This window comes from Plecotus auritus (assembly GCF_963455305.1).
Source record: "Plecotus auritus genome assembly, chromosome: 7".
Classification (NCBI taxonomy): Eukaryota; Metazoa; Chordata; class Mammalia; order Chiroptera; family Vespertilionidae; genus Plecotus; species Plecotus auritus.
In genome coordinates, this window is record NC_137774.1 from 13,204,517 (window position 1) to 13,229,425 (window position 24,909).

At 45.5% G+C, this 24,909-nt stretch overlaps 2 protein-coding genes across 13 annotated transcripts in view; one reads left to right on the forward strand and one right to left on the reverse strand.

The window, feature by feature from the left end:
* Nucleotides 1-3,699, reverse strand: part of SPAG9 (sperm associated antigen 9) — a 110,497-nt gene extending 106,798 nt beyond the window's left edge. For all 12 annotated transcript variants that reach the window (XM_080677545.1, XM_080677557.1, XM_080677556.1 and 9 more), the window contains exon 1: nt 3,185-3,699. In XM_080677545.1, coding sequence (XP_080533671.1) covers nt 3,185-3,487 — 303 coding nt within the window. In that variant the 5' untranslated portion in view covers nt 3,488-3,699. The remainder of the gene's footprint in view (nt 1-3,184) is intronic.
* Nucleotides 3,700-14,875: 11,176 nt separating this feature from the next.
* On the forward strand, nt 14,876-15,238 carry LOC308254772 (large ribosomal subunit protein eL29-like; the record flags this gene model as incomplete). The annotated part of the gene is made up of 1 exon (XM_080681162.1): nt 14,876-15,238. One exon carries the CDS (start codon nt 14,876-14,878, stop codon nt 15,236-15,238), a length of 363 nt encoding a protein of 120 aa, XP_080537288.1.
* Nucleotides 15,239-24,909: the final 9,671 nt, after the last annotated feature.

A 24,909-nucleotide genomic window follows, 5' to 3' on the forward strand; every position in this document is an offset into this window, starting at 1 on the left:
GTGGAGCAAGTGAAGCAGTCAGAAACAAGACATCCTGGAAAATATATGATAAGACTGAAAAAAAGTTACTAAAGAAATTGATGGCCCTGACGGGTTTGGCTCAGTGGATAGAACATCAGCTTGCAGACTGAAGGGTCCCAGGTTCGATTCTGGTCAAGGGCATGTACCTTGGTTGCGGGCACATCCCCAGTAGGAGGTGTGCAGGAAGCAACTGATCAATGTTTCTCTCTCATCGATGTTTCTAACTCTCTATCCCTCTCCCTTCCTCTCTGTAAAAAATCAATAAAATATATTTTAAAAAAAAGAAATTGATATTTCTATCTCTCCCTCTCCCTTCCCCTGTCTCTCTAAAAGAATCAATAAAACAAAAATCACCAATTTATCAATTGTTCATAGATTCACAAGGCTTGCTCTAGATAGAGTAGACAAGCAAGTTCTAACTAAAGAAGTGAAAACAAAATTTTTAGATAATAATATATTTTTTAATTTCTTTAATTATTGGTTTTAGACACAGAGGAAGGAAGATTGAGGGAGAGAAGGAGAAGGAAGGGCAAGGGAGGGAGAGAGGGAGACAGAAAAAGAGAGACAGTGAGAGACATCAATTTGTTGTTCCATTCATTTATGCATTCATCGGTTGATTCTTGTATGTGCCCTGACCAGGGATCTAACCCGCAACCTTGGTATATGGGGCAATGCTCTACAGCTGAGCTACCTGCCAAGACAAAAAGTGAAATTTAAGCTGAGCTCTGAGGGAACAGTATGGGTGAAGGCATCAGACAGGACTTGGTTAAAGCATGAACAGGAAGCCGAAAGGGGCAAGTGATAAGAAATAAAGTAGATTTCTTGATTCATATTTGAAACTGGTCACACACACAAAATATCAACCCTCCTTTAGGTTGTTTTTAAAGACTCACAAAAACAACAGCTAAGTCCACACAAAAAATGCAAAGAAAAAGACAGAAGGTAATTAAGTAATATCAATATAATAAAGACGAAATTTCTGATTCCTTGATGGAATTCCTGCAAGCAAAAGATTATAGCACTTCATACCCCCTAAGACATTCTCACCATTTACATACCCTCCTATACTTCCACAAAGGTGCTCAGAATTTACTTTGCACTTTCTGGTGATGGACAATTTCCATGCTTTCAAATACTTTTGTTATAAATACCCTGAGGCACTTTTGCTATAATAGCAGTCTCTTAAATTCTCCATATTAAGGCCTCAAACAAAGCACTCACAGAAAATTAAACACAGAATTCTCTTCTGCATACTGACCTAAAAGAGACTGAATTTCTGGGTACCCGGTAATACTTGATTTATGATCTTATAGAGACTGATAACAAGGTGGTTTTATGTTTGTGGTCTGGGAGTTGGCTCATCTAGCATTTCATCAATGTTCTCTATTCTCAGGTCATGGCCCTTTGCCCAAAGGTTTCATAGAGAATTTACACATGTGTTTGAAAAAGTATAAATTACAAAAGAGTCATCGGATAAGCAAATTTTAAAAAGCCATTTACTTTAAAAAATACACAATCTAGAGCCTATCGGTTAGTTTTATTTTCTGATTCAGCAACCTGTGGCAGATGGTTTTCTTGGCCCGTGTGACCCTGGCATTTCGTCCATGTTTGCATGGACTGACAACAGTTGAAGGCTGAAGAAAGCATTTCTTTCATCCAAGGTTATAGGTCATGCTGAGCTTGCTCCTCACCTGTGTATATGCAGTTAATTTCCCAGTCTCTTCCAAGTACATCCACACACAGGCAATGGCCTGTCTGAGCATGAAGACATAGCATGCCATTTCAGAAGTAGTACATGACCTCTGTTCTATAAACAGTGCTAATAAACTAGTGGAAGTTGTGATCCCATCCTCAGATTTCTTACAACCCTCCTTCCCTATAAGCTTGAAAATGCTCCTGAAATAAAGTCAATTTTGTTTGGCAAATTCAATGGCCTTCCTTTGAGGCAAATGGATCACAACATCAGAACTAAAAATCATCACTAAAGTCAAGCTTAAAAAAGAAAAAGAACTATTTGATCTGGCACCAAGATATCCATGACAAAACAAAAGTTTAAATCATGGTACTAGTTTAAACAAATCTCGTATCCTAAAAACTTCTCAAGTATTTTTTGAAAGATAACATGTAATTCCTTCAATAATGAGTTATCTAGCTTCCTTCAATCACCATGAATTTAGCCAGGTGTTGCTGGACCCCCAGGGAACAAAGACGACTAGGACACTTAGCCTGCATTAGACAGTTCCACAGAAGTAATGCCAAGACAGCCTGAAAGCTAAAATCCTTGCCTGTCTCAAAAAGCCAAAGACCTGTCACTTGCACTCCAAAGCTCCACAGGGTTCACAGACCTTGGTGACTGTGCCGAGGTCACTGCTGAGGTGTTAGCGCCAGTTATCAATCGACCCAGTACACCTGGAAATTGCAGTCTGAAAAGGTTGTCAACAGTCACTTACACCTCCTCAACCCCGCCCCCACAAGTCCTCTGTATAAACTGAGGGTTTTTAAAGGGAACTGTCCAAGGTTACCACCTGATGAGGATTGCTTTGGTGTGGGATACCAATAAAACAAAACTGCACACTCTCTATACTTACAGAGTAGTGCCATACAATATCCAAGTGTTGACAAAGTGTCAACCAAAGCACGTAAAATATAAAATGAAACCTCTTCCTCAACAGGGTTAAAACGTCAAGAAGAAACTGACCGAAAGAGGGAGATCTCTAACTTCCCAAAGCTGTAACCCCCTGGAAAGGTACTGGACCAGCGAAAGTTACATATCCAGGAGAGAAGTGTTTAAATGCAACCTCCCCCGATGGTAAATGTCTGCACCGCCACCTGACTATCGTACGGTGGTCGGAAACTTCCCCAAAGTACAAACATCCCAAAATCTCCGCCCTCTCCCAACCCCAGGTGCCCTCAAGCCAGGCTGTGCTTCCTCCCCGGGCCTTGCCTCCCCCACCCCACTCCCTTCTCCCGGACACTCACTAGCCTGCCTCGGTTTCCCTCGCCTGCCGGGGGTCCCGGGAACCTCGCGCAGCCCGGGTGGGTCCCGGAGCCTCGGCCTCAGACCCGCCCCCACGAGGCCGGACGCGGCGCGCCCACGCTCCCGGGCCGGGCGGCGACCCCCGGCGGCCCCGGCCCCGCCCTCCCCGCGGGCCGACGGCCTCACCTCCTCGGCGTGCTTGCGCAGCGCCTTCTCCCGCTCGTACTGGGTGATGAGCTGCTCGTTGTCGTCCCGCAGCAGCTCCAGCTCCACCTGGTGCTCCTGGTCCTGCGCGAACACCGAGTCCAGGTTCTCCAGCACCGCCACCACCAGCGGCATCAGCTCCTTCACCACCTCCTCGTCGTAGCGCCCGATCAGCCGCTCGAACTCGCGGTAGATGGAGCCGGCCAGGCCGGACACCCGCTCCGACATGACGGCGCCGGAGCCGCCGGGCTCCTCCTGGTACACCACCCCGTCCTCCAGCTCCATGGTGGCGGGCGGGCGAGTGGCCCGGCGTTGCCGACTGAGGGCCGGCAGGGCCCGCACACCGGCCGGGCGCGGACGAGGGCTGGGGTTGGGGTTGGGGCTGGGCCCGGCGGGGTGGGGGCCCGGGCTGGAGGGGTGGGGTGAGCGCACTCAGTCCAACCGCCGCTGCACCAACTGCCTAAGCGGCGGGGCCGCGCGCACCACACGTCACCCGCGGGGCGGAACCCGCGCCGCGTCGGCCTGAAAGGGCGGGGCCCCGCGGGAGGCCGGGCGCGGCCAGGGGTGGGGCCTATGCGTCTTCGTGCGGGGGCGGGGGCAGGCGTCGCCAGCTGGGTGGTCGGTGCGGCCCCGCACGGGACCGGCCGGACTGGGGCAGGGATTGGGGCTGGGGCCGGCGGGCCGGGGGGCTCAGGCCGGAGCAGGGGATGCGGGCAGTGAGCACCCTCATCCCAGCAGTCGCTGCACCAACTGCCTGAGCGGCGGGATCCGCACCGCGCCGGCCCGAAGGGCGGGGCCCCGTGGGAGGCCAAGCGAGACCGGGGCGGGGCTATGCGTCCTCGTGCGCCGACGGAGGCGGGGCCAGGCGTCAACACCCGGCGCCGCGCGGACCGTGCGTTCGCCAATAGGACCGACTGCGAGAGGAGGAGGGGGAGGTCTGTCTGCACCGGGCAGGATTTGCTGGGCGGGTCCCAGAGGAAAGGGAGGGGTCCTGGAAGCGTAACTAGCTGTGCAGAATTCACATAGCTAACATTCCTATTGCTTTTACGCTCCTGAAGGGCTTTCTCATTTGTTCCTCACAACCGGCGTGGCGAGGTAGACGTTTCGCCTCCGTTTTAGACAAGGAAAATAGGCCCAGAAAAGTTGTGGTTCACTCAAGGTCACGCAGCTAGAACGGGAAGGAGGCTGATCGGGAGACTCAAACCCACTTCTGATTGAGAATTCCAGGCTCAGAGAAAAGTGGGAAACGGAGGGAGAGGGAAAGCAATCTTAAGTAGGACGAGGTCTAAGTGATAAGGGGGTCTCGAATAGGATAGATCAATAATAGATCCCATATGGGGATAATGAGAGTAAGAATCGCCTAAAACTGAGGAAGTGCAAAGCATTCTGGAGAAGGGTAATATTGTAACGTCACATCTTGGCACTTTCCCAAACTCTGAGTTTCTTGGCTTCTCCTGGCCAACTTGGGAGAGTGGCATTTCCTGGCTCCAGCTACCCTCCTTTCCTCTAGTCTGAAGAGGGGGCGGGGCGGGGAAGTGAGAGGGTTGAGGGGTAAAGAAAAAGGGGGAGTCACTGGGGTGAAAAAGTCCCATGATTCGCGAGTCTCCATCGCCTCGGAGAGCATCACGTGTGGGGAATGACACAACACTTAAGCCTTAGGCGGGCTGAGTCAAGGGTCGCTTCCTGGTGTTCTTTAGTTTCTGCAAATGGAACGGAAGGCACTCCCAAAAACCCCTTCTTTCGAAGCAGGTGACTCAGGAGTTCTGCGGTCCGGTCCGACTGTAATTAGAACGGGGGCTGGGAGAGGCAGGACTTGGATAAACCAAGATTTAGTGGGGGAAGCAACCACCTCCGAGGATCATAAATATCCTCTACTTGGTATTTACAAGTTCAAGTTTTTCCTACCAAGCACGCACTAGTCCCCCAAAGTCTCTCAATCTGGACTCTTCTGGAGACCCACGAAAACATATGGAGGTTAAACGAGGGCCAATCTATAAACACAGAAGGACAAAAACAAACATACTGAACCTTAGGAGGTCAGACTGGACTGAACTTGTCTGTACCGTCCCCCTTTCTCACCTTCATCCACATCATCCATATATTATTTCTATGTCTAGGTCTTAGTAAGGCTGATCAGATTGCTGGGTGTGAGCCCCAAATGCCCTTTTTCTTCTAAATCTCACATTTGAAATCAGAAACAAATAGTCTTGCTCTGGATCTTTTGTCTTATTTTCTCTTCCAGAGGGTTATCACCTACCGGTGGTCGGCAAACCGCGGCTTGCCAGCCACCTGCGGCTCTTTGGCCCCTTGAGTATTCTAACGCCACTTCTTCAAAATAGACTCGCCCAGACCGAAAACCGACTTCTGCGCATGGGCCACAAAGTTTCAATCGCACTGTACCTGCGCGCCCGCACATGGCATTTTGTGAAAGAGCCACACTCAAGGGGCCAAAGAGCCGCATGTGGCTCGCGAGCCATGGTTTGCCGACCACTGACCTATGCCATCTACATAGCCTCTATTTTCCTGTGAGTCAGAGGAGCAGGAAAACAGGGCAAGACTTTGCTTAAGGTTATCATACACATCAGAAAATTTAGAGAAAAGAAAATGTTGCTTTTCAGGTATGCAGTTATAATAAAACTAGAGGCCCAATGCACGAAATTTGTGCAAGAGTTCACGCTGCCCAGGCGCCTCTGCCTCGCCCCCAACCCTCAGGGTGGCTGGGGGCCTCTGCCACCTCTGCCTTGCCCCCACCGCAGCAGCTTCATCCAGAAGGGTGTCAGGTCTAATTAGCATATTACGCTTTTATTATTATAGATCTTCATACTAACTATGCTTCTTTTAGTATAAATTCAATATAGAAAGATTTGAGATACATACTTATATCTAGATTGTAAGCTCCTGCTGGCTATCAGAGTTCACATTGTTTCTTCTTTTTATGTTTTTGTTTTTTATTTCAGAGAGAGGAAGGGAGAGAGAGAGAAAAACATCAATGATGAGAGAGAATCATCATTGGGCTGCTTCCTGCACGCCTCCTACTGGGGATGGAACTGGCAACCCAGGCATGTGCCCTGGCGAGAATTGAACTGTGATCTCTTGGTTCATGGGTCGATGCTCAACCACGGAGCAACACCAGTCACGCAGATCACATTTGTTTTAAAATAAAATTCAGCTCTGGCTGGTGTGGCTCAGTTGTTTGGAGTGTCGTCCTGTGCACAGAAGTTTGTGGCTACTATTCCCAGTCAGGGCACATACCTAAGTTGCAGTTTGATCCTGGTCGGGGTGGTATAGGAGGCAGCCGATCAGCTTCTCACATCAATGTTTTTCTCTCTCTCCCATCCCCTTTCTCCCTCTCTAAAATCATTACAAAAATAAAAGTTTAGCCCTAACTGGTTTGGCTCAGTGGATAGAGCGTCAGCCTGCAGACTGAAGAGTCCCAGGTTCAATCCTGGTCAAGGGCATGTACCTTGGTTGCGGGCACATCCCCAGCAGGGGGTGTGCAGGAGGCAGCTGATCGATGTTTCTAACTCTCTATCTCTCTCCCTTCCTCTCTGTAAAAAATCAATAAAATATATTTTGAAAAAATAAAAAATAAATAAAAGTTTAGCTAAATACCCATTAACTTGAATAGATAAAATACAGTTTATGCATGTAATGTAATATTTATTATTCAACAATAAGAAATGACGTACATGCTACCAACATGTATGAACCTTAAAAATATTGTGCTAAGTAACAAACTAGTCACAAAGGACCACATATGAAAGAGTAGTGGTTGAGTGGTTGCCTAGGACCAGGGGTATGAGAGAAAATAAGAGTGACTGTTAATGGGTATGGGATTTCTTTTGTGGGTAATGAAAATGTTCTAAAATTGATGGTGGTGATGGATACATGGCTCTGAATAAACTAAAAGCCACTGTATTGTATACTTTAAAAATATATTTTATTGGTTTTTTACAGAGAGGAAGGGAGAGGGATAGAGAGTTAGAAACATTGATGGGAGAGAAACATCAATCAGCTGCCTCTTAAACACTGCCTACTGGGGATGTGCCTGCAACCAAGGTACATGCCCTTGACTGGAATCGAACCTGGGACCTTTCAGTCCGCAGGCCGATGCTCTATCCACTGAGCCAAACCAGTTAGGGCTGAACTGTATACTTTAAATAGGTGAACTGTATGGTATGTATATTATATCTCAATAAAGATTTTAAATTTAAATTTATGGCTCTAATGACTTTATAGTAAACCAAGTAGAAGTACATAATTCAGTGTGATAGAATGGAAAGAAAACAGTTTTTAAATTGGTAACTCCATATTCTAATGTACTGATCATTTTAAACAACTTAGGTCAGAAAAATAAAGCAATAGTGACTGAGCACTGTACCTCCTGGGTGCCAGTCACTGCAAAAGGGACTGTGAGCCTCAGCTTTGTCTGCATAATGGTGAGGTGGGTTACAGAATCCTTAAAGACTTCTTGTAATTCTATAATCCTATGATTCTCCTTTGTAGGTGGGCGTGAAAGACAGGAGACAAGGCCTTGGGATAGAGTCCCGTTAGTCAACTCCTGATTATGTAGGCGATAATATTACCTCCATTACACGGCAGCTTGGTTAAATTCCCAGCACCCACCTCTAGATGCAAGGGCTGAGATTATTGTTTGGAGACTGAGAGTTATTCAGGAAAAAAGGTCATGTTATGGACTTCAAAGTAAATGTTTACACTTGATTCCTAAAAGGAAGGAAACTCCATTTTAAGATATTCTTTGGCCTTGCAGAAATTGTGAGGACAGTAATGGAGCAGCAGAGGGGAGGAATTGTTGAGGGCAGGAAGGGAGGAGTTTCTGCCTAAACACAATAACTATAATCACTGAAAGACTGAAATTACTAGTCCTGTTTGTCTAGCCTTCTGGAACTTTTACAGATATTTCAATGTGAATCAGTTTTTCTGGCTTCACAAACTACATTTTCCCACATGAGAAGAGAGGGTCTCTCACTGCTGAAAGAGGAAGAGAAAGACTCCTAGTGTACAAGGCCCTCCACCTAAGTGTGAATGATCATGGACTCACCCTTTACAGACTAGAATGTGTTTGGTATTAAGGAGAAGCAGTTAGGTACAGGGAACAATGCTCCAACCAACTAAGCCACACCAGCCAGGGCTTAAACTGATTATTTTTAAGTAACAAAAGACTCAACCTTTGACCTTACCCCTTCCTGCCTAAAAGAATTTAGATAGAGGACCTGCTCTAGGAAGGGAGTTATCATCATAGATAACTATAGTTTAATCTTTAGTGTGTGATAGACAGAGAGGGACCTAGCCAGGCCCCCCCCCCCACCTTTTTATTAATGTTTTTTTATTGGTTTTAAAGAAGAGAGAGAGACAGAGAGAGAGAGAAATATCATCCATCGGTTGCCTTCTGCACATGCCCCGACCAGAGACCGAATCCAAACCTGGGTATATACCCTGTCCAGAAATCGACCATTTGGTGCAAGGGACTACGACGCTCAACCAACTGAGCCACACTGGCCAGGGCTAGCCAGGCTCTTTTGATCAAAGTCTTGTCTGTGTCCCATTGTTAAAAATGGCCCAACAAGCATTTATTTACCAAACATTTGCTTCTCCATTTCCAGGTAATTGCTTTCCTGCCCTTTGTGGTCCCAAACCACAGCTCCCCCTTCTCCTTAGTTCAAGATGGCATATAAGCCTTAACTTCCCACTCTGTCCTCAGGTCCCACCTCCTTAGACTTGCATTGAGTGGAAGAGGAGGATGCCCATCACCCACCTCAGTATACTTGTTACACATAAAGCTGAAGTTCATGCCCGGGTTGTGGGCTCGATCCCTCGGTAGGGGGCGTGCAGGAGGCAGCTGATTGAGAAACATCAATGTTTCTCTCCCATTCTCTCTTTTTAAAAATTCAATTAAAAAAAAGAAAATTTGGTAAATATAGAAAAGCACGGAGAAAATAATTAAAATCACTGACATAATCCTATCTCCCAGATATCACATGGTTAACATTTAACAGCCTGTAAGGTGATCCAGGAAGTCTTCATTGTCCTTGTGGGAGAAGTTTCAAGTGCAAGCGAACTTGCTTTCTCTGGAGCGTACGCATCCAGTGAGACTCCCCAGCAAAAAAACAAAAAAACAAAAAAACTGAATTTGTCCCTCCACTTGAGTCTTCTAAGTAAATAGATAAGAAAGATGTAGATTTGAATTTTAGGAAACATCAGACAACCTTGAGCCCATTTCTAAAAAAGTCTTTAAATAGATTTCATTGTGGATGACATTGCAAATTCATTCTAGTTTAGAAATTAATTTGACACACTTAATAACAGTCATTCTGGGAAAGGAATAGAGATAAGAAGAAACTGATTTTCCTAAATGCCAATTAGTTTGTGTATATGATTTTGGGGGATGGTCTCAATGACCCAAAGCATCACGTCTGAAATCCACCATCTTTAAAAACTCTAATTCAGCCAACACTTGCCACTTTTTTTTTCCTATTTTTAAAAATACATTTTTATTGATTTTAGAGAGAGAGGAAGGAAGAGTGAGAGAGAAACGTCAGTGTGAGAGAGAAACAATGATTGGTTGTCTCCTGTATGCACCCTCACCGGGGACTGAACCTACAACCTGGATATGTGTCCTGACTAGGAATCGAACGCAAGACCTTCCGGTGCATAGGACGACTCCGGTGCATAAGACAACCAACAGAGCCATACTGGCCAGGGCCACTTGTTACTTATTAAGTGCTAGGTTCAAGATTAAGGTGCTAGCCCAAGGTCAAGATGAATCAGGCACCATATTTGCCCTCAAAATGAGCAGTCTAGTAAGGGAGGCAGACCTGGGAAGTATAAATTGTGTGCAAGTGCAAGTGCATCTAAATATGTACAAGGATGCCCAGCCCATGTGGCTCAGTAGTTGAGTGTCAACCTATGAACCAGGAGATCACAGTTAGATTCTCAGTCAGGGCACAGGCCTGGATTGTGGGCTTGATCCCCCGTGAGGTACACAGGAGGCAGCCAATCGATAATTCTCTCTCATCATTGATGTTGCTCTTCCTTCCTCTCTCTGAAATAAATAAAAACATTTAAAAAAAAATAATAAATAAATATGTACAATGATAAAGAGGAAAGAATGGTTGACTCTGTTTGGAGGTCATTTAGGTGAGCGCCTCCTGAAGGATTTTGCCAAGGGGAAAGTAATCTAGGCAGAGGCTTGACGTAGAGGTTAACTGACAGATTCAGAAAAACAGAGAATTTTTTTACAAATCTTCACCCATGGATATTTTTTCCATTAATTTTCAGACAGAGTGGAAGGGAAGGAGGAGGAAAGGGGGGTGAGGGGAGAGAAATAGTGAGGTGAGAGAGACACATCAATTGGTTGCCTCCCGCACCTGCAACCAAGGTGCATGCCCTTGATCAGGAATCAAACCCAAGACCCTTAGGTCCACATGGCAACACTCTAACCACTGAGCCAAACTGGCAAGGGCAAAACAGAGAATTTTTATTTAATTTGTCTAAACCTAATCTGGCCTACTTTTAGAGACCTCAGCCACAGAGCAGACCTAATTGAAAGGAAAGCTTGGACTAAGGGGATATTGAAACAGTCCCTTTGGGCCACGGGAGCAGTCTCGAGAATGCTGAGTGTTTGAGCTTACTTCTCCCCCTCCTGCTGCTCCCTTAAGAGTATTCAGCATATGGGAGAGAAATGTGTCTCTGCCATTTGATTGAGGTGGATAAGGTGAATGGGGTATTTGGATCCATGCAGAGATCTTTGCTCTCTGTCTTCTGGTCTCTATGCAGTGTTCCTTGCTTTCCTGGTCTCTGTATATCTAGCTGGCGTTGAAATTTTGAGCTACTGGAACTCAGGGTCCATTCTTTTGGTATCACTCCCTGTCAGCGTGTCCTCCTTTGACACTAATGTTCTATGAGACATCGCTGAAGCCTGGCTGTGATGGTAGCCTTCCCTGCAGTTCTCACTTCAGAGTTCCTGCTGCCTACCATCCACCCCTGTTAGCGTAGGCAGGCAGGAGTTAACAAAAGAGAAGGGAGCTAGACTGGCTGAGCCTGACTGAGTCTGGAAGTTACACTTAATCAGACTTAAGTCTGGCAGTTACAGCTTCAGATACCCCAGGGGACCACCCATCCTTCATCCTCCACCAAGGAGACTTAATCCCCAAAGTGGGTTCCCAGGAGGACAACCAGGCCATTAACCAGGATTATTGAGGAAGAGATAAAAACAATAAAGGGGAAATTCCTCTGCTGGGTGCATATGTAGTAGGAGCCAACATGGCAACCATAAAGGGGAGGTGCCTAGCCTGGGAAAAGGATTGGATTGGATAAAGAACACAGAACCCTGGAAGATCTAGAAAGGGGATTGGTTAGGGGGAGGAGCCAACCCAAGCCCACAAAGAATTAGGAAAGAGACCACCGAAACCGGTTTGGCTCAGTGGCTAGAGCGTCGGTCTGTGGACTGAAAGGTCCCAGGTTCGATTCCGGTCAAGGGCATGTACCTTGGTTGCGGTCACATCCCCAGTGGGAGGTGTGGAGGAGGCAGCTGATCGATGTTTCTCTCTCACCGATGTTTCTAGCTCTCTATCCCTCTCCCTTCCTCTCTGTGAAACATCAATAAAATATATTTTTTTAAAAAAAAGAATTAGGAAAGAGATTGTTTAATTTGAAAGCCCAAGGTAATATAATCAAAGCTTAATCAAGGCCTCTCTGGGTAGCATGCATTTGCCCCTTTTCTTCCTCTGTTCACTTGCCTTCAATCTCTGTAGCACCCTGTGGGCCCAGCTGCTGAGGGGCTGGCAGACATAGGCCCAAGTGTGGGCTTCCATATGGCAATGCAGCACTGGCTGGAGGGCAGCCAGGAATGGAGACTAAGCTAACCAGGTGGGGACAGAGACTGAGCTGGACTAAGCTTTGTTATGGACTGAACTGAATTATACCCTGCAGATGCTGAGCCAATGGCACAGAAATTTTGGACCCTGCCCCTTCTTTTGGGCTTGGTGAAGACAAGGCTGAACTTCTTCCACAGCAGGACGGAGCTGAGCCACCTGCCGTGGATGAGACACCAGGAACCTGGGGTAGTCTTTTATTTCTACTCCAATAAATCTTACACTACACCTCATCCTCCTATGCTGGGTCACTCAAAGCTTTTCTCATGACTCTGTGGAAGAGCCCTATTTCCACTAGCAACACCCCCACTCTAAATTCCCAGGCTAGCCCAGCCACAGTGGCTGAGTGGTTGAGTATCCACCTATGAACCAGGAGGTCACAGTTTGATTCCTGGTCAGGGCACATGCCTGGGTTTCAGGCTCAATCCCCAGTAGGGGGTATGCAGGAGGCAGCTGATCAATGATTCTTTCTCATCATTGATGTTTCTATCTCTCTCCCTCTCCCTTCCTCTCTGAAATCAATAAAAATACATTTAAAAAAATAAAAAATAAATTCTCAGGCTAAGCTTATGTACCTGACTTTAAGGGGTCCATTTGCCTGTCTGCATCAAAGCCCAATAAGACATGAATAGGAGTTTGCAGCCAAGAAAGTAAGGATTTATTAAGAAGATGGTGCCATGCCTGGAGTCATAGGTAGCTCACACTCAAAGACCTGTCTCCCTGATGGCTTCCCAATAGCTTCCAGAGGATGGATTATATGGGGGTTGGCGGGGGGTGGGGGGTGGGGGGGATCATTAATCATGGTAACTAATAGAGTTAAAGTTGTGGTCACTACTGATTGGTGGTAAGGGTAGGGGTAATTGATCACAGCATTTGGTCTTGATGTTAGCCATGGAGTTGATTTGTTCAATTTCCCAAGGATCTGCTCTGTGGGATCATTCCACTTTCCTGGGTCAGGAGCTAAAACACAACTGAGGCCAAGATATTATGTTTGTTTGATTGAAAACTCTGTTTCAATAGTCAATAGACCCAGGACCTTGTTTCTAAGACTACTGGATACTGACTAGACCTCATTGGACAGAACCCTGTGTTCTCCAGAGCTAGATACACTGTCAGATCCTTTGGCATTAGGAGAAATAAAAACTCAACTGCACTGTCCGTGGGGCTGAGGCAGAGGAAATCTTGGCGAAAGTTCTAAAGGTGCGACAGTATGATTTACTAAAAAATAACTGCTCAGATACTGGAAACTTTGGTTTTGGGATCCAGGAATACATTGATCTGGAGATCAGATATATCCCAAGCATTGGGATCTATGGCCTGGACTTCTGTGTGGTGCTGGGTAGGGCAGGTTTTAGCTTCACAGACAAGTAATGCAGGACAGGCTGCACAGGAGCCAAACTCAGAATCAGCAAAGAGGAAGCCATGTGCTGGTTCCAGCATAAGTGTGATGGGATCTTCCTTCCTGGCAAATAAATTCCCATTTCTATCCAAAAGGCCAATAAAATGTTTTCAGTGAAATGTTAAGAAAAGAAATCTAAACTGTTTCGAGTTTAAAGCTACTGAAGCATTGTTAGGAATTGTTTGATGCTGGGTTTTAAATTTTTTGATGTTGTTAGCAAGCATGTTAACCTATTTTAATGCCCAAAGCAAATTGTTTGCCATTCGCCCACAATTTATTTAAGAATTCTTCAGAAAAGGATTTGTTTGCCTTAATGAATACTGTTGGGTAAAAACACAGCATACTGAGTGAAATGGGCAGAAGCAAGCAATCCTACACCTAAGCAACTCCAAGAAGAATGAATGTCCACTTTCAGTTGGTACACTATGAAGACTCAAACTTTTCCTTAAATACAATAATGTTTTCTTTTTCTTTTATTCACAAGATTTCTAAGTATATTTTCATGCAGGACAGTTTTTCAACCTTGATGTACAGTGACTGTGTAAAATTTTCCTTTCATTGGCAAACTATAATCTTTAAAATATGGTAAGCATTTTATCTGTTTTGAAGGGAATATGTCAATAAATGTACCAGATGAAAAATCCTGCTAAAAAGTAGAAGAGCTTTTGTAATTTACTCATTGTGGTGGTTTTATCCTTTTCCTTTTTTCCTTTTCTCCCTTGGTCTATAATGAAATTATTATAGCAGTGCAAAATAAAATCCTATGTATGGAAAAAAAAATTGAGAAGCTTTGAATAGAAAGCAGAATGGGGGCATTGACCACACAGATGGGAGAGGGAAATGGAGATCCCAGAAGGTGGGAAAGAATCTCCAAAAATTAAATAGAAAAACCATCTTAAAACTGGGCAGAATTACTTTACAATTCTGTCTAGGATGGGAGCTCCAGTGCAGATATGGTCAAATCCAAGAACTACACCTTGCACAACCTATCCTGAAAATGACACAGAAATGGCCTCAAGCAACCCCAATCACAGCCCTGGCTCGTGTGTCTCAGTGGATAGAGCATCAGCCTACACACCAAAGGGTCATGGGTTCCATTCTTAGTCAAGGGCATGTATGTACCTGGGTTTCAAGTTCGACCTCCAGTTGGGGCGCATGTGGGAGGCAACCAATCGATGTGTCTCACATCAATGCTTCTCTTTCTCTCTCTTTCTCCCTCCCTCCTTCCCTCTCTTCCTTTCTCTCTAAAAATAATCAATGGGGGGGAAATATCCTCTGGTGAGGATTAACAAAAAAAAAAAAAAAAAAAAAAAAGAAAGAAATCTTGATTACTAAGATATGAATCTCTTAAGGGGGTAGACCCCCAAGTTCCTGAGGAACATGTGCTTTGCCAAGAAGCACAAGAAGGCTAAACACACCAAGGAGATGCAGGCCAACAACACCAAGGCCGTGAGTGCACGTGCCGCGGCTGTGGAGGCCCTCGTTAAAGCCAAGGAGGGCAAGCCCAAGATCCCAAAGGGCAGCGGTCACCTAGCCTACATAGCTCACCCAAGTTTGGGAAGCATGCTGGTGCGCATCACCAAGGATCTTGGGCTCTGTCAGCTGAAGTCCAAGGCAAAGGCTCAAACCAAGCCCCAGGCTGTAGCTGTGGCTGCGGCTCAGACTCAGGCTCAGGCTCCCAAAGGTGCCCAGGCGCCCACAAAGGCTCAGACTGCTGATGTGATGACAGAAGGAATGGTGTGACCTCTGGGCTGGTGTCCTCCTATGCTATTTGTACAAATAAATCTGAGACAGAATCTATCAAAACAACAACAAACAAAGAAACAGACCAAAAAAACCCATTTCAACTTCTATTCCTCAGAAAAATACAAAAACCCAGTTCTAAGGACAAAGCCAATCCACCCGCAGAGAAAAGGATATAAACAAATTAAAACATAATAACATACTGTTGAATATGTTTTGTTTTGTTTTTAATTGTTTTCTATTTAAGATATGCAGCTTATGTAAAATAAAACAGAAAAAGAGGGGCTGGCTGAGAGCAAGTTGTGGTGTCCGGTCAGAAGGTAAATAATCCACAGAGCCTCTATGACCTTTGCCACTTTTTTCCTCCACATATTCATGTATGAAAATGACTCAGCCCTAACACTAGAGGCTTATTTTTAGAAGGGGCAATAGAGCCAGTTGAAAACTTAAGCATAGAAACCATTGCCAATCAACAACCTCACACATCAGAAGCAGGGAACAGACACTAGTGTGTTCATTTCAATTTTATATGTGTGACTTAAAGGGAAACAGAGCCTGCTTCTTTCAAGCTGTATATTTGCTCTTTCCTTCTACCACAGTGCTAGAAATTCCTGGCAGGAGAGTTTCTTCTCTGGCCACGAGATTTCAGCATTAGGAGGTCCCTTAGTCAGTGTGGAAAGGAGTCCAATTCCCTCATTTTCTAACTGAGGAGTCATCCACAGTTACCTGTCAAGCTATGCCTGTGCTGGAACAAGTATCTAGAGCTATGAACTCTCAGCTCAGTGTCCCATTCGACCTCCCTTTTTTCAAATTAATTATTAAGTCAGAAGCCAAATAACACATCTGATATAAGGCCATCGGTCTGGAAGAAGACATATCCTGGGCTGATGTCCCATTCTAATGTAATGTAAATGTTGCATACAGAGGAATAACAGTCTGTTGTCCACAATCAGATGACCAGAAATCAGGGTTCAAAGGGAAGTGTTCTTGACTGCTTGGTAAAAATGTTAAAATTCAAAATCTCAGCCGAGACCGGTTTGGCTCAGTGGATAGAGCGTCAGCCTGCGGACTGAAGGGTCCCAGGTTCGATTCCGGTCAAGGGCATGTACCTTGGTTGCGGGCACATCCCCAGTGGGAGGTGTGCAGGAGGCAGCTGATCAATGTTTCTCTCTCATCGATGTTTCTAACTCTCTATCCCTCTCCCTTCCTCTCTGTAAAAAAATCAATGGAATATATTTTAAAAAAGAATAAAACAAATAACTTAAAAAAAAGAACGTCCTCAGGTGAAGATTTAAAATAATAATAAAATAAAATAAACATAAAATCAACCAATAAATTAAAAAATGGCGCAAGTTTTCTTTTTGTAAAGGAAATTTCCATTTGTTAATGGTGTCTCCCTTTCCCCTAACCAGGAAGAGGAGGACTCTTGACAACTCTTATTAATGGAAAAGGTACCCATTCATATTTGCATAACACAACTTACTAAATAACCCGTTTACCATATTTTTCCTAGTTACATTCCCATAACTTGCTTCTCCTGTCCAGAAACCCTAAACCCCTTTTCCTTTTTTTAGCCTATGATGGTATGTAAGCCCAAATTCTAAAGTCACTCCTTTGGGTGGCTCATCACTGGAGCTTCCATGTGTATATGTGCCATGCACACTAGTATAATAAACTTCAACTTGTTTTTCTTTTGTTAATCTATCCTTGGCTAGTCTAATTTATAGGGTCCCAGCTACAGAACCGAAGATGGGTAGAGGAAAATATTTTTTTCTACAACTTGAAAGAAATATGCAAATAACAGTAATTTTTAGGTTGATGGTATTCATTTTTCTCACTTTTAAGTTTCCTTAAATACTGCTCTTTAGTGTGTTTAATAAAAACAAAACCATGACACTAACATTCATTCTGCTCAGAACAAGAGTGAACTGTGACAGAGGAAGACCCACTTCTACCCGAGGGCTTTCTCAGAGTCTTCTCGTCTGACCTACATTAAACTGTCCTAGGGAGAGAGTGACCAGGAATGGCCCCGCACCTGGCTTCCAGAGATTAGTTCAACCTGCTTTTATTCCTTCAGTACTTCCCCTTTTTTCATCTCACTCCTGTGAAAGAATGTTTCTTGCTCTTAGTAACTCCAGTTTTAGGGGGTCTTTCCAGACGGCTCTCAGCTGGGCAGCTCTTGGAAAATGACTAGATGCGAAACTAAGCACGGGGCTGAGGAAGGAAACATTCCAACCGGAGGCATGCCCGTGAAAGGGCAGAGGCAGGGTCACCTGGCAGGAGATTAAACATTCCAAACAAGAACCAGATTAAACTATAATTTGTGGATTTAGAGGTAGAAGGGTAAAGTCCAAGGTAAAATGGATGAGCTGGGACTAGACTGGGAAAGGAAGAAAGAGTACAAGGTAGAATACATTCATGAGAAGAAGGCAAAGAAATTCCTGCTCACAGAATGCCACCTGATCCTCCATACTTCCTAGGTCCCTTAGAGTTACAAGGCCATTTGAATAGTTCTGGTCAATGGGCTGGAAGGAGCACTGATAGGTGTCATCTCCAGGTCAAACCAACTATTTAAGAGCTTTGTGGCCCTCCAGCTCTCTGCCCTGTTCTGCTACACACAGGCTTTATACTGAGATGCCAGAGCCATACATTGGGAGAACTGGGCTCCCAGAATCAGGGCAGGGGGGACTAACTGCAGGTGCTGACCCTGCAGCAGATTTTGGGTAAGTGTGCTTTTGTTCAGAGCAATGGATTGAATGTTTATGTTCCCCCTCCCCCGCAAATTCATATGTTGAAATACTCACTCAAGGATATGCTTATTGATTTTAGAGAGGGGAGGGGGCGGGGAGAGAGAGAAGCATTGATCAATTGGTTGCCTCTTCTACATGCCCCGACCAGGGATCAAACCCAAAACCTTCGGTGTAGGGACAAAGAAAGCTTCAACCCACTGAACCACACTAGCCAGGGCTCATATGTTGAAATCTTATCTCCCCTGGGTGGAGGGAAGGAAGGTGGGTGGAGATGGAAAAGGGTATAGGGGGGATAAATGGTGATGGAAAAAAATAAAACAAAAAAAAAAAGAAAACTAAATAAATAAATTTTTAAATGAAGAAAAAAAGAGAGAAAGAAATCCTAACTCCCCAGATGATGGTATTAGGAAGCAGGGCTGTGGGGAGATGATTAGGTGACTAGAGTGGAGCTCTCATGAATGGGATTAGTGTGCTGCTAAAAAAAAAAAAAAAAGACCTGGGAAATTCCAATGAGAAGACTATATGAATGAGGAAGATTCACACCAGACACCAAATCTGTCATCACCATGACCTTGGACTTCCTCCAAACTGAGAAATCAATGTCTGTTATTTATGTAGACAAAAAAGGGGTTCTAGCCCTGGCGGGGTGGCCCAGTTGGTTTGAGTGTCATACACCAAAAGGTGGCGGTTCAATTCCGGGTTGGGGCACATACCTAGGTTGCAGATTTGATCCTTAGTGGACGCAGGTACTGGAGGTAACTGATTGTTTCTCTCTCTCTTTCTCTCTCCTTCCCTCCAGCCATCCCTCTCCCTTCCCTCTCTCCCCTTCATTTCCCTAAACATAGTCTAGGGTGAGGATTAAAAAAAAGCGGGGGGTGGGGGGGGGGCCCGGATTTGCCCTGGCCAGTGTGACTCAGTTGGGTGAGCCTCCTCCCATGGACCAGGAGGTCGCCTGATTCCCAGTCAGGGCACACATTCAGGTCCAACTTGGAGAGGCTGGAAGGAGGAAGGAGAAACTTGCTGAACCAGTCTAGTATCACAATCATCATCAGTAAAGATAGAAGATACCAGGCCCATGTCAAAGACCCAGTAGCGGTCCTGGGTCTGGAGAGTCAAACCACATGAAAGCAAGAGGGAGATTAATGCTAAACCACTGCTCTGTGCCTCTTCAGTCACATAATCCTTCCCCCCTGAGAGTTTTAGTCTGAAAGACTAGACCAGGGTCAAGGCAAGTGGAGATTCTGTTACAGGCAAAGAGCCCATGTTTTTGCTAAAGGCTTTATTATATTTAAGCTTAGAAAGTGGAAACAAGAGGAGGCTTGTAAGAGAATGTAAAAATAAATGGGACTGAGGAGTTTAAGGAGAAAAGATAAGTGGTATTAGTGTCATTGTTCTTAGGCCAGAAAATGCAGGGGAGTCAAAGGAAGGCAACGTCATTGGAATAGGAAGAAAGAAGATGAGTGATATGATCTGGATTGGATTGTGACCCTTAAGGTCTCACTGGGCCAAGGAAATCTATGATTTCTGGGGACATCATAGTCTATGGTGTATAGTATGGTAGTTAAGCATGTAAACTCTAAGCACAAATCGGATGGATTCACAGTCAGGCTCTGCCACTTACTAGTTTTGTGGCCTTGGCTAAATTGCTTAATCTTTCTGTGTCTCAGTTTTCCAACCTATAAAGTAGGAATTAGAATAGTGCCCAGATTATATGGCTTTTGCACCAGACTATGTGAGTGTCTAAGGACTTCCTTCCCCAATCAGCAGGTTTCCAAAAACACTCTCCCTCTCCTTCCCTCCTCAGGGATTAGAGCCTTACCCAGAACACTAAAGAGGCAGTCTCCATGGGCACTCTAGAGCCAGAAGCAGACTGATGAGCTGTGTGTAGTTTTTGTGAAACAGAGGCAATTCCTTCCCCCAAAGGTCCTGCTATTTGATTTGTTGTTTGACTCCGGAGTCAGAGGTGGGAGGGTTCATACTTCATTCTTGATTATGGGCCAAGATGATCCCCTGGGGGCTCATTCCCAATTACTGTTATGAATGTTCTCTCTTTGCCCTACATCCCAAGATGCCTTTCTGTTTCTCACATGTGGGCATATTGCATCTCACATGTGGGCATACTGCATTAGTTGCTCTGATTCCTTAAATCATTAATAACAGGACAGTTATGACCTGGATCGATTCTATTCTTTGCAGGGTATTCGAGCTAGCCGTCTTGTTGGTCTCCCATTATAATTTCCTTGCACTCATGGTGAGTCCCTCACAGAAGTGAGACCTAGGAATAAAGCACTGCACACAGTCAAGCAGCACATGGGGTTTAGTGCTCAGGCTCTGGCATTGCAGGGATTGGCTTTCTACCTCTTCCAGGTGTCTGAACTTCGGCAACCCACTCACTCTGCATGAATCTCAGTTTACCCAACTTAAAAATGTGGATTATAGCCCTAACCGGTTTGGCTCAGTGGATAGAGCATCAGCCTGCGGACTGAAAGGTCCCAGGTTCGATTCCGGTCAAGGGCATGTACCTTGGTTTCGGGCACATCACCAGTAGGAGGTGTGCAGGAGGCAGCTGATCGATGTTTCTCTCTATCGATGTTTCTAACTCTCTATCCCTCTCCCTTCCTCTCTGTAAACAATCAATAAAAAAATATATAAAAAGCAAAACCGGTTTGGCTCAGTGGATAGAGCGTCGGCCTGCGGACTCAAGGGTCCCGGGTTCGATTCCGGTCAAGGGCACGTACATTGGTTGCGGGCACATCCCCAGTGGGAGGTGTGCAGGAGGCAGCTGATCGATGTTTCTCTCTCATCGATGTTTCTAGCTCTCTATCCCTCTCCCTTCCTCTCTGTAAAATATCAATAAAATATATTTAAAAAAAATACATATATATATATATATATAAATAAATAAAAATGTGGATTATAGTAGGAGTTACCTCATTAAGTAGTTGTGCAGATTAAATAAGTTATTATAGGTAAAGGACTTACATTTTTTTTTAAATATATTTTATTGATATTTTACAGAAAGGAAGGGAGAGGGATAGAGAGTTAGAAACATCGATGAGAGAGAAACATCGATCAGCTGCCTCCTGCACACCCCCCACTGGGGATGTACCCACAACCAAGGTACATGCCCTTGACCGGAATCGAACCTGGGACCCTTCAGTCCACAGGCCGACGCTCTATCCACTGAGCCAAACCGGTTTCGGCAGGACTTACATTTTTAAAAATTGATTTTAGAGAAAGTAAGGGAGAGAGGAAGAAACATTGATCTATTGTTCTACTTAGTTATGCATTCATTGGTTGCTTCTTGTATGTACCCTGACCAGAGATCAAACCCGCAATCTTAGTATATTGGATGACACTCTAACCAACTGAGCTTCCTGGCCAGGGCTAAGTAAACTACTTTTTGCCTGGCACAAACCAATCTTTCAATAAACTTTAGCTATTATTACTAATTTATGTGCAACAAATGAATGGCAATTATTGCTCCTTTTAAAATATTGTTTAGATGACCTACAGATCATGTTTTATGCAGATAATTTCCTCTCTTCTCTCTACATAGGCCTAGAGTATCATCTAACTCCAAAGTAAGTATTTTCACTTGATTACTATACATTTTCTCTCTTGTATCACCCACCATCAGATTCAACATGACAACAAATTCATCTTCTTCTGGCCAGCACTCTCTGGTCTCCCTTATTTCTGTTAATATTGTATTGTTACAGTTTATTAGGTATAAAATTTGGTTACCAAAATCTAAAAAAACCCACCCAAACAGCTGACACTTATTGTTTACTGTGTGCCAGACACTGTTAAATTTTTAATGGATTCCCTGGCTTGGTAACTCAGTTGGTTAGAGCTGTGGTCGGCAAACTGCAGTTCGCGAGCCACATGCGGCTCTTTGGCCCCTTGAGTGTGGCTCTTCCACAAAATACCACGGCCTGGGCGAGTCTATTTTTTTTTTTTTTTAAATATATTTTATTGATTTTCCACAGAGAGGAAGGGAAAGGGACAGAGAGCTAGAAACATCGATGAGAGAGAAACATCGATCAGCTGCCTCCTGCACACTCCCCACTGGGGATGTGCCCGCAACCAAGGTACATGCCCTTGACCGGAATCGAACCCGGGACCCTTCAGTCCGCAGGCCGACGCTCTATCCACTGAGCCAAACCAGCTAGGGCTGGGCGAGTCTATTTTGAAGAAGTGGCGTTAGAAGAAGTTTAAGTTTAAAAAATTTGGCTCTCAAAAGAAATTTCAATCGTTGTACTGTTGATATTTGGCTCTGTTGACTAATGAGTTTGTCGACCACTGGGTTAGAGCATCATCCTGACATGCCCAGGTTGTGGTTGGATCCTTAGTCAGGGCATGTACAAGAAGCAACCAATGAATGCATAAATAAGTGGAACAACAAATTGATGTTTCTCTTATCCTTTCTCTCTCTCTCTAAAATCAATAAAAAAAAATTAAAACATTTTTTATTGGATTACTTTATATAATCTTCACAATAACCTTTTAAAAAATATTTTTATTGATTTCAGAGGGGAAAAGAGATATACTAGTAGAAACATCAATGATGATAATAATTGATTGGCTGCCTCCTGCATGCCCCATGCTGGGGATCGAGCCGGAAACCCGGGAATGTGCCCTGACTGGGAATAGAACCATGACTTCCTGGTTCATAGGTCAACACTCAACCACTGAGCCAGCCGGCTGGTCCACAACAATCATAGTGACAATCATTACTCCCATTTAGCAAATATAGAAACTGGGGCTTAGTGATGGCTGAGTAACTTGTTCAAGGTTACATAATTAATAAGTAACTGAGCCCAGAATCAACCCCCATCCTTTGAAAACAGAGCCATGTTCTTACTATTGCTATGATATAGGTCCTCTCTATCCCTTGTTCATTATATCTAATCAACTCCCAAATCTTGTCATTCACCCTAGGAATCTATATATATAAAACCCTAAAATCACATAGACCAAACAGCGGAACAACTGAACAACTGGTTGCTATGACGTGCGCTGACCACCAGGGGTTGTGCGCGGAACATGGCGGGCATTGGCAGTAGGTGGCAGAGTGCAAAACATGGCGGGCATTGGCTGCGGTGGGATCGTGGAGAGGTGAGTGGGGACGCCAGACCAAGGCAGGGAGCCAGTCGCTGTCATCGGGGCGAGCCTCAGGTGGTTACTGAAAATTCTTTGCTTCCGCACACAGCGGTCCTGCCGGCTCTTGCACCTGCTGCTGGTGCCAGCCCTGCTCGCACCCGCTGCCGGTGCCGGAGCACTGCTTGCACCTGCTGCCGGTGCCTGGCGCTGGTCCTGATTGCTCAGCGCCATCAGTGGGTGCGAGCTGTGGCTGCTGGCCCCGATCACCCCTAAGGGCTTCTCAACCTCCCCTGCTCCTGAGGGGCTATTGGGGCAGTAGCTGCCACTTGCACCTGCTGCTGGCACCAGCCCCAATTGCTCTGCACCGTCAGTGGGTGTGAGCAGGGTCGGCACCATCAGCGCAAGGGAGCAGTGGCGGCAGGAGCAGGGCTGCTGGCAGACAGGGGACCGAGGGCCATGCCGGGAGGGGCCAGGCGGGCACACGGAGGATGAGCTGAGACCCTCCCCTGTGCCCACTGCAGCCTCATGGCCCACAGTTCCTTTCAAGGTGCATGAATTCGTGCACTGGGCCCCTAGTCTATATATATAAAAGCCTAAGCAACTGTTAGGACAGAACAACCAGAACAACTGGAATGACCGGTCGCTATGACACGCACTGACCACCAGGGGCAGATGCTCAATGCAGGAGCTGCCCCCTGGTGGTCAGTGTGCTTCCACAGCGGAAGCACTGCTCAGCCAGAAGCCGGGCTCATGGCTGGCGAATACAGTGGTGGTGGCAGGAACCTCTCCTGCCTCTGTGGCAGCGCTAAGGAGTGGTGAGAGTGGCGAGAGAGAGAGAGAGAGAGAGAGAGAGAGAGAGAGAGAGAGAGAGCAGCGAGTGGCCAGAGCACTGAGTGCCGAGCCAATCGGCGCCTGGCCCAGCTTGGGCTCCTCCCCGGCCTCCTGCCACTTCGCACACTGCTACATCCCCCGAGGGGCCCCAGATTGCAAGAGGGTGCAGGCCAGGCTGAGGGCCTCCCTCCCCCCCGCATGCATGAATCTATGCACTGGGCCTTTAGTTCTATTATAAACATTCCTTTGACCACTTTAATCCAGAAGAACTGTTATCCTCATACCTTGATTATCGATGTCAACATCTTCCTAATGGGTGTCTGCTTCCAGCCTCTCCTTGTGCAATCTATCTATCCTCTGGAATATAACTTGATTTTCTACTGTTTAAAACAAAGCTCTCCTACCAGTATTACCTTGAAGAAATTGGGTCATCTCTTTTGGTCTGTTTGTATCTATGTAAAGTGAGGGAATTAAATGGCTTTGAGGCAGGAGAGAAAGAAGTTAGGGGAAAATCCCGACATGTGGAATGAGGAAGTAGAAGCTGACATCCTCCCACCAGAGCCCCCACCTCCCAGCAGGATCAAAGATAAACAGTTAATGGAAGGAAAGCCCTTCTATAATCTTGAAGTCACAACAAGGCCCCACCCAATCAGAAGGCGGAGTCAGAATGTAGTGCCACAAAGCTAGGAGACAACCCTCCTTACCCTTGGAAATGCATAAAATCCCAAGGACTAACTGACCACACCCACAACTTTCCCTGGAGTTGGCCCTCTTTCACTGGGACACGTACTTCTGTACTTTTAGCTTCTTTCACAGAGGCGCCCGAGCCCTGCCCTCTTTGTTTTTCTCTACCTGAATAAAACCTGCTTTATTCTTACTCCAATTCTTCCTTAAATGCCCTGGCGCTCGCCTCATACAGAAAGGTCCCAGACCCTGTGTAGACAGGGCCAGCGCCCAGCAAGGAAGCAGTCGGTAAATAGTTTC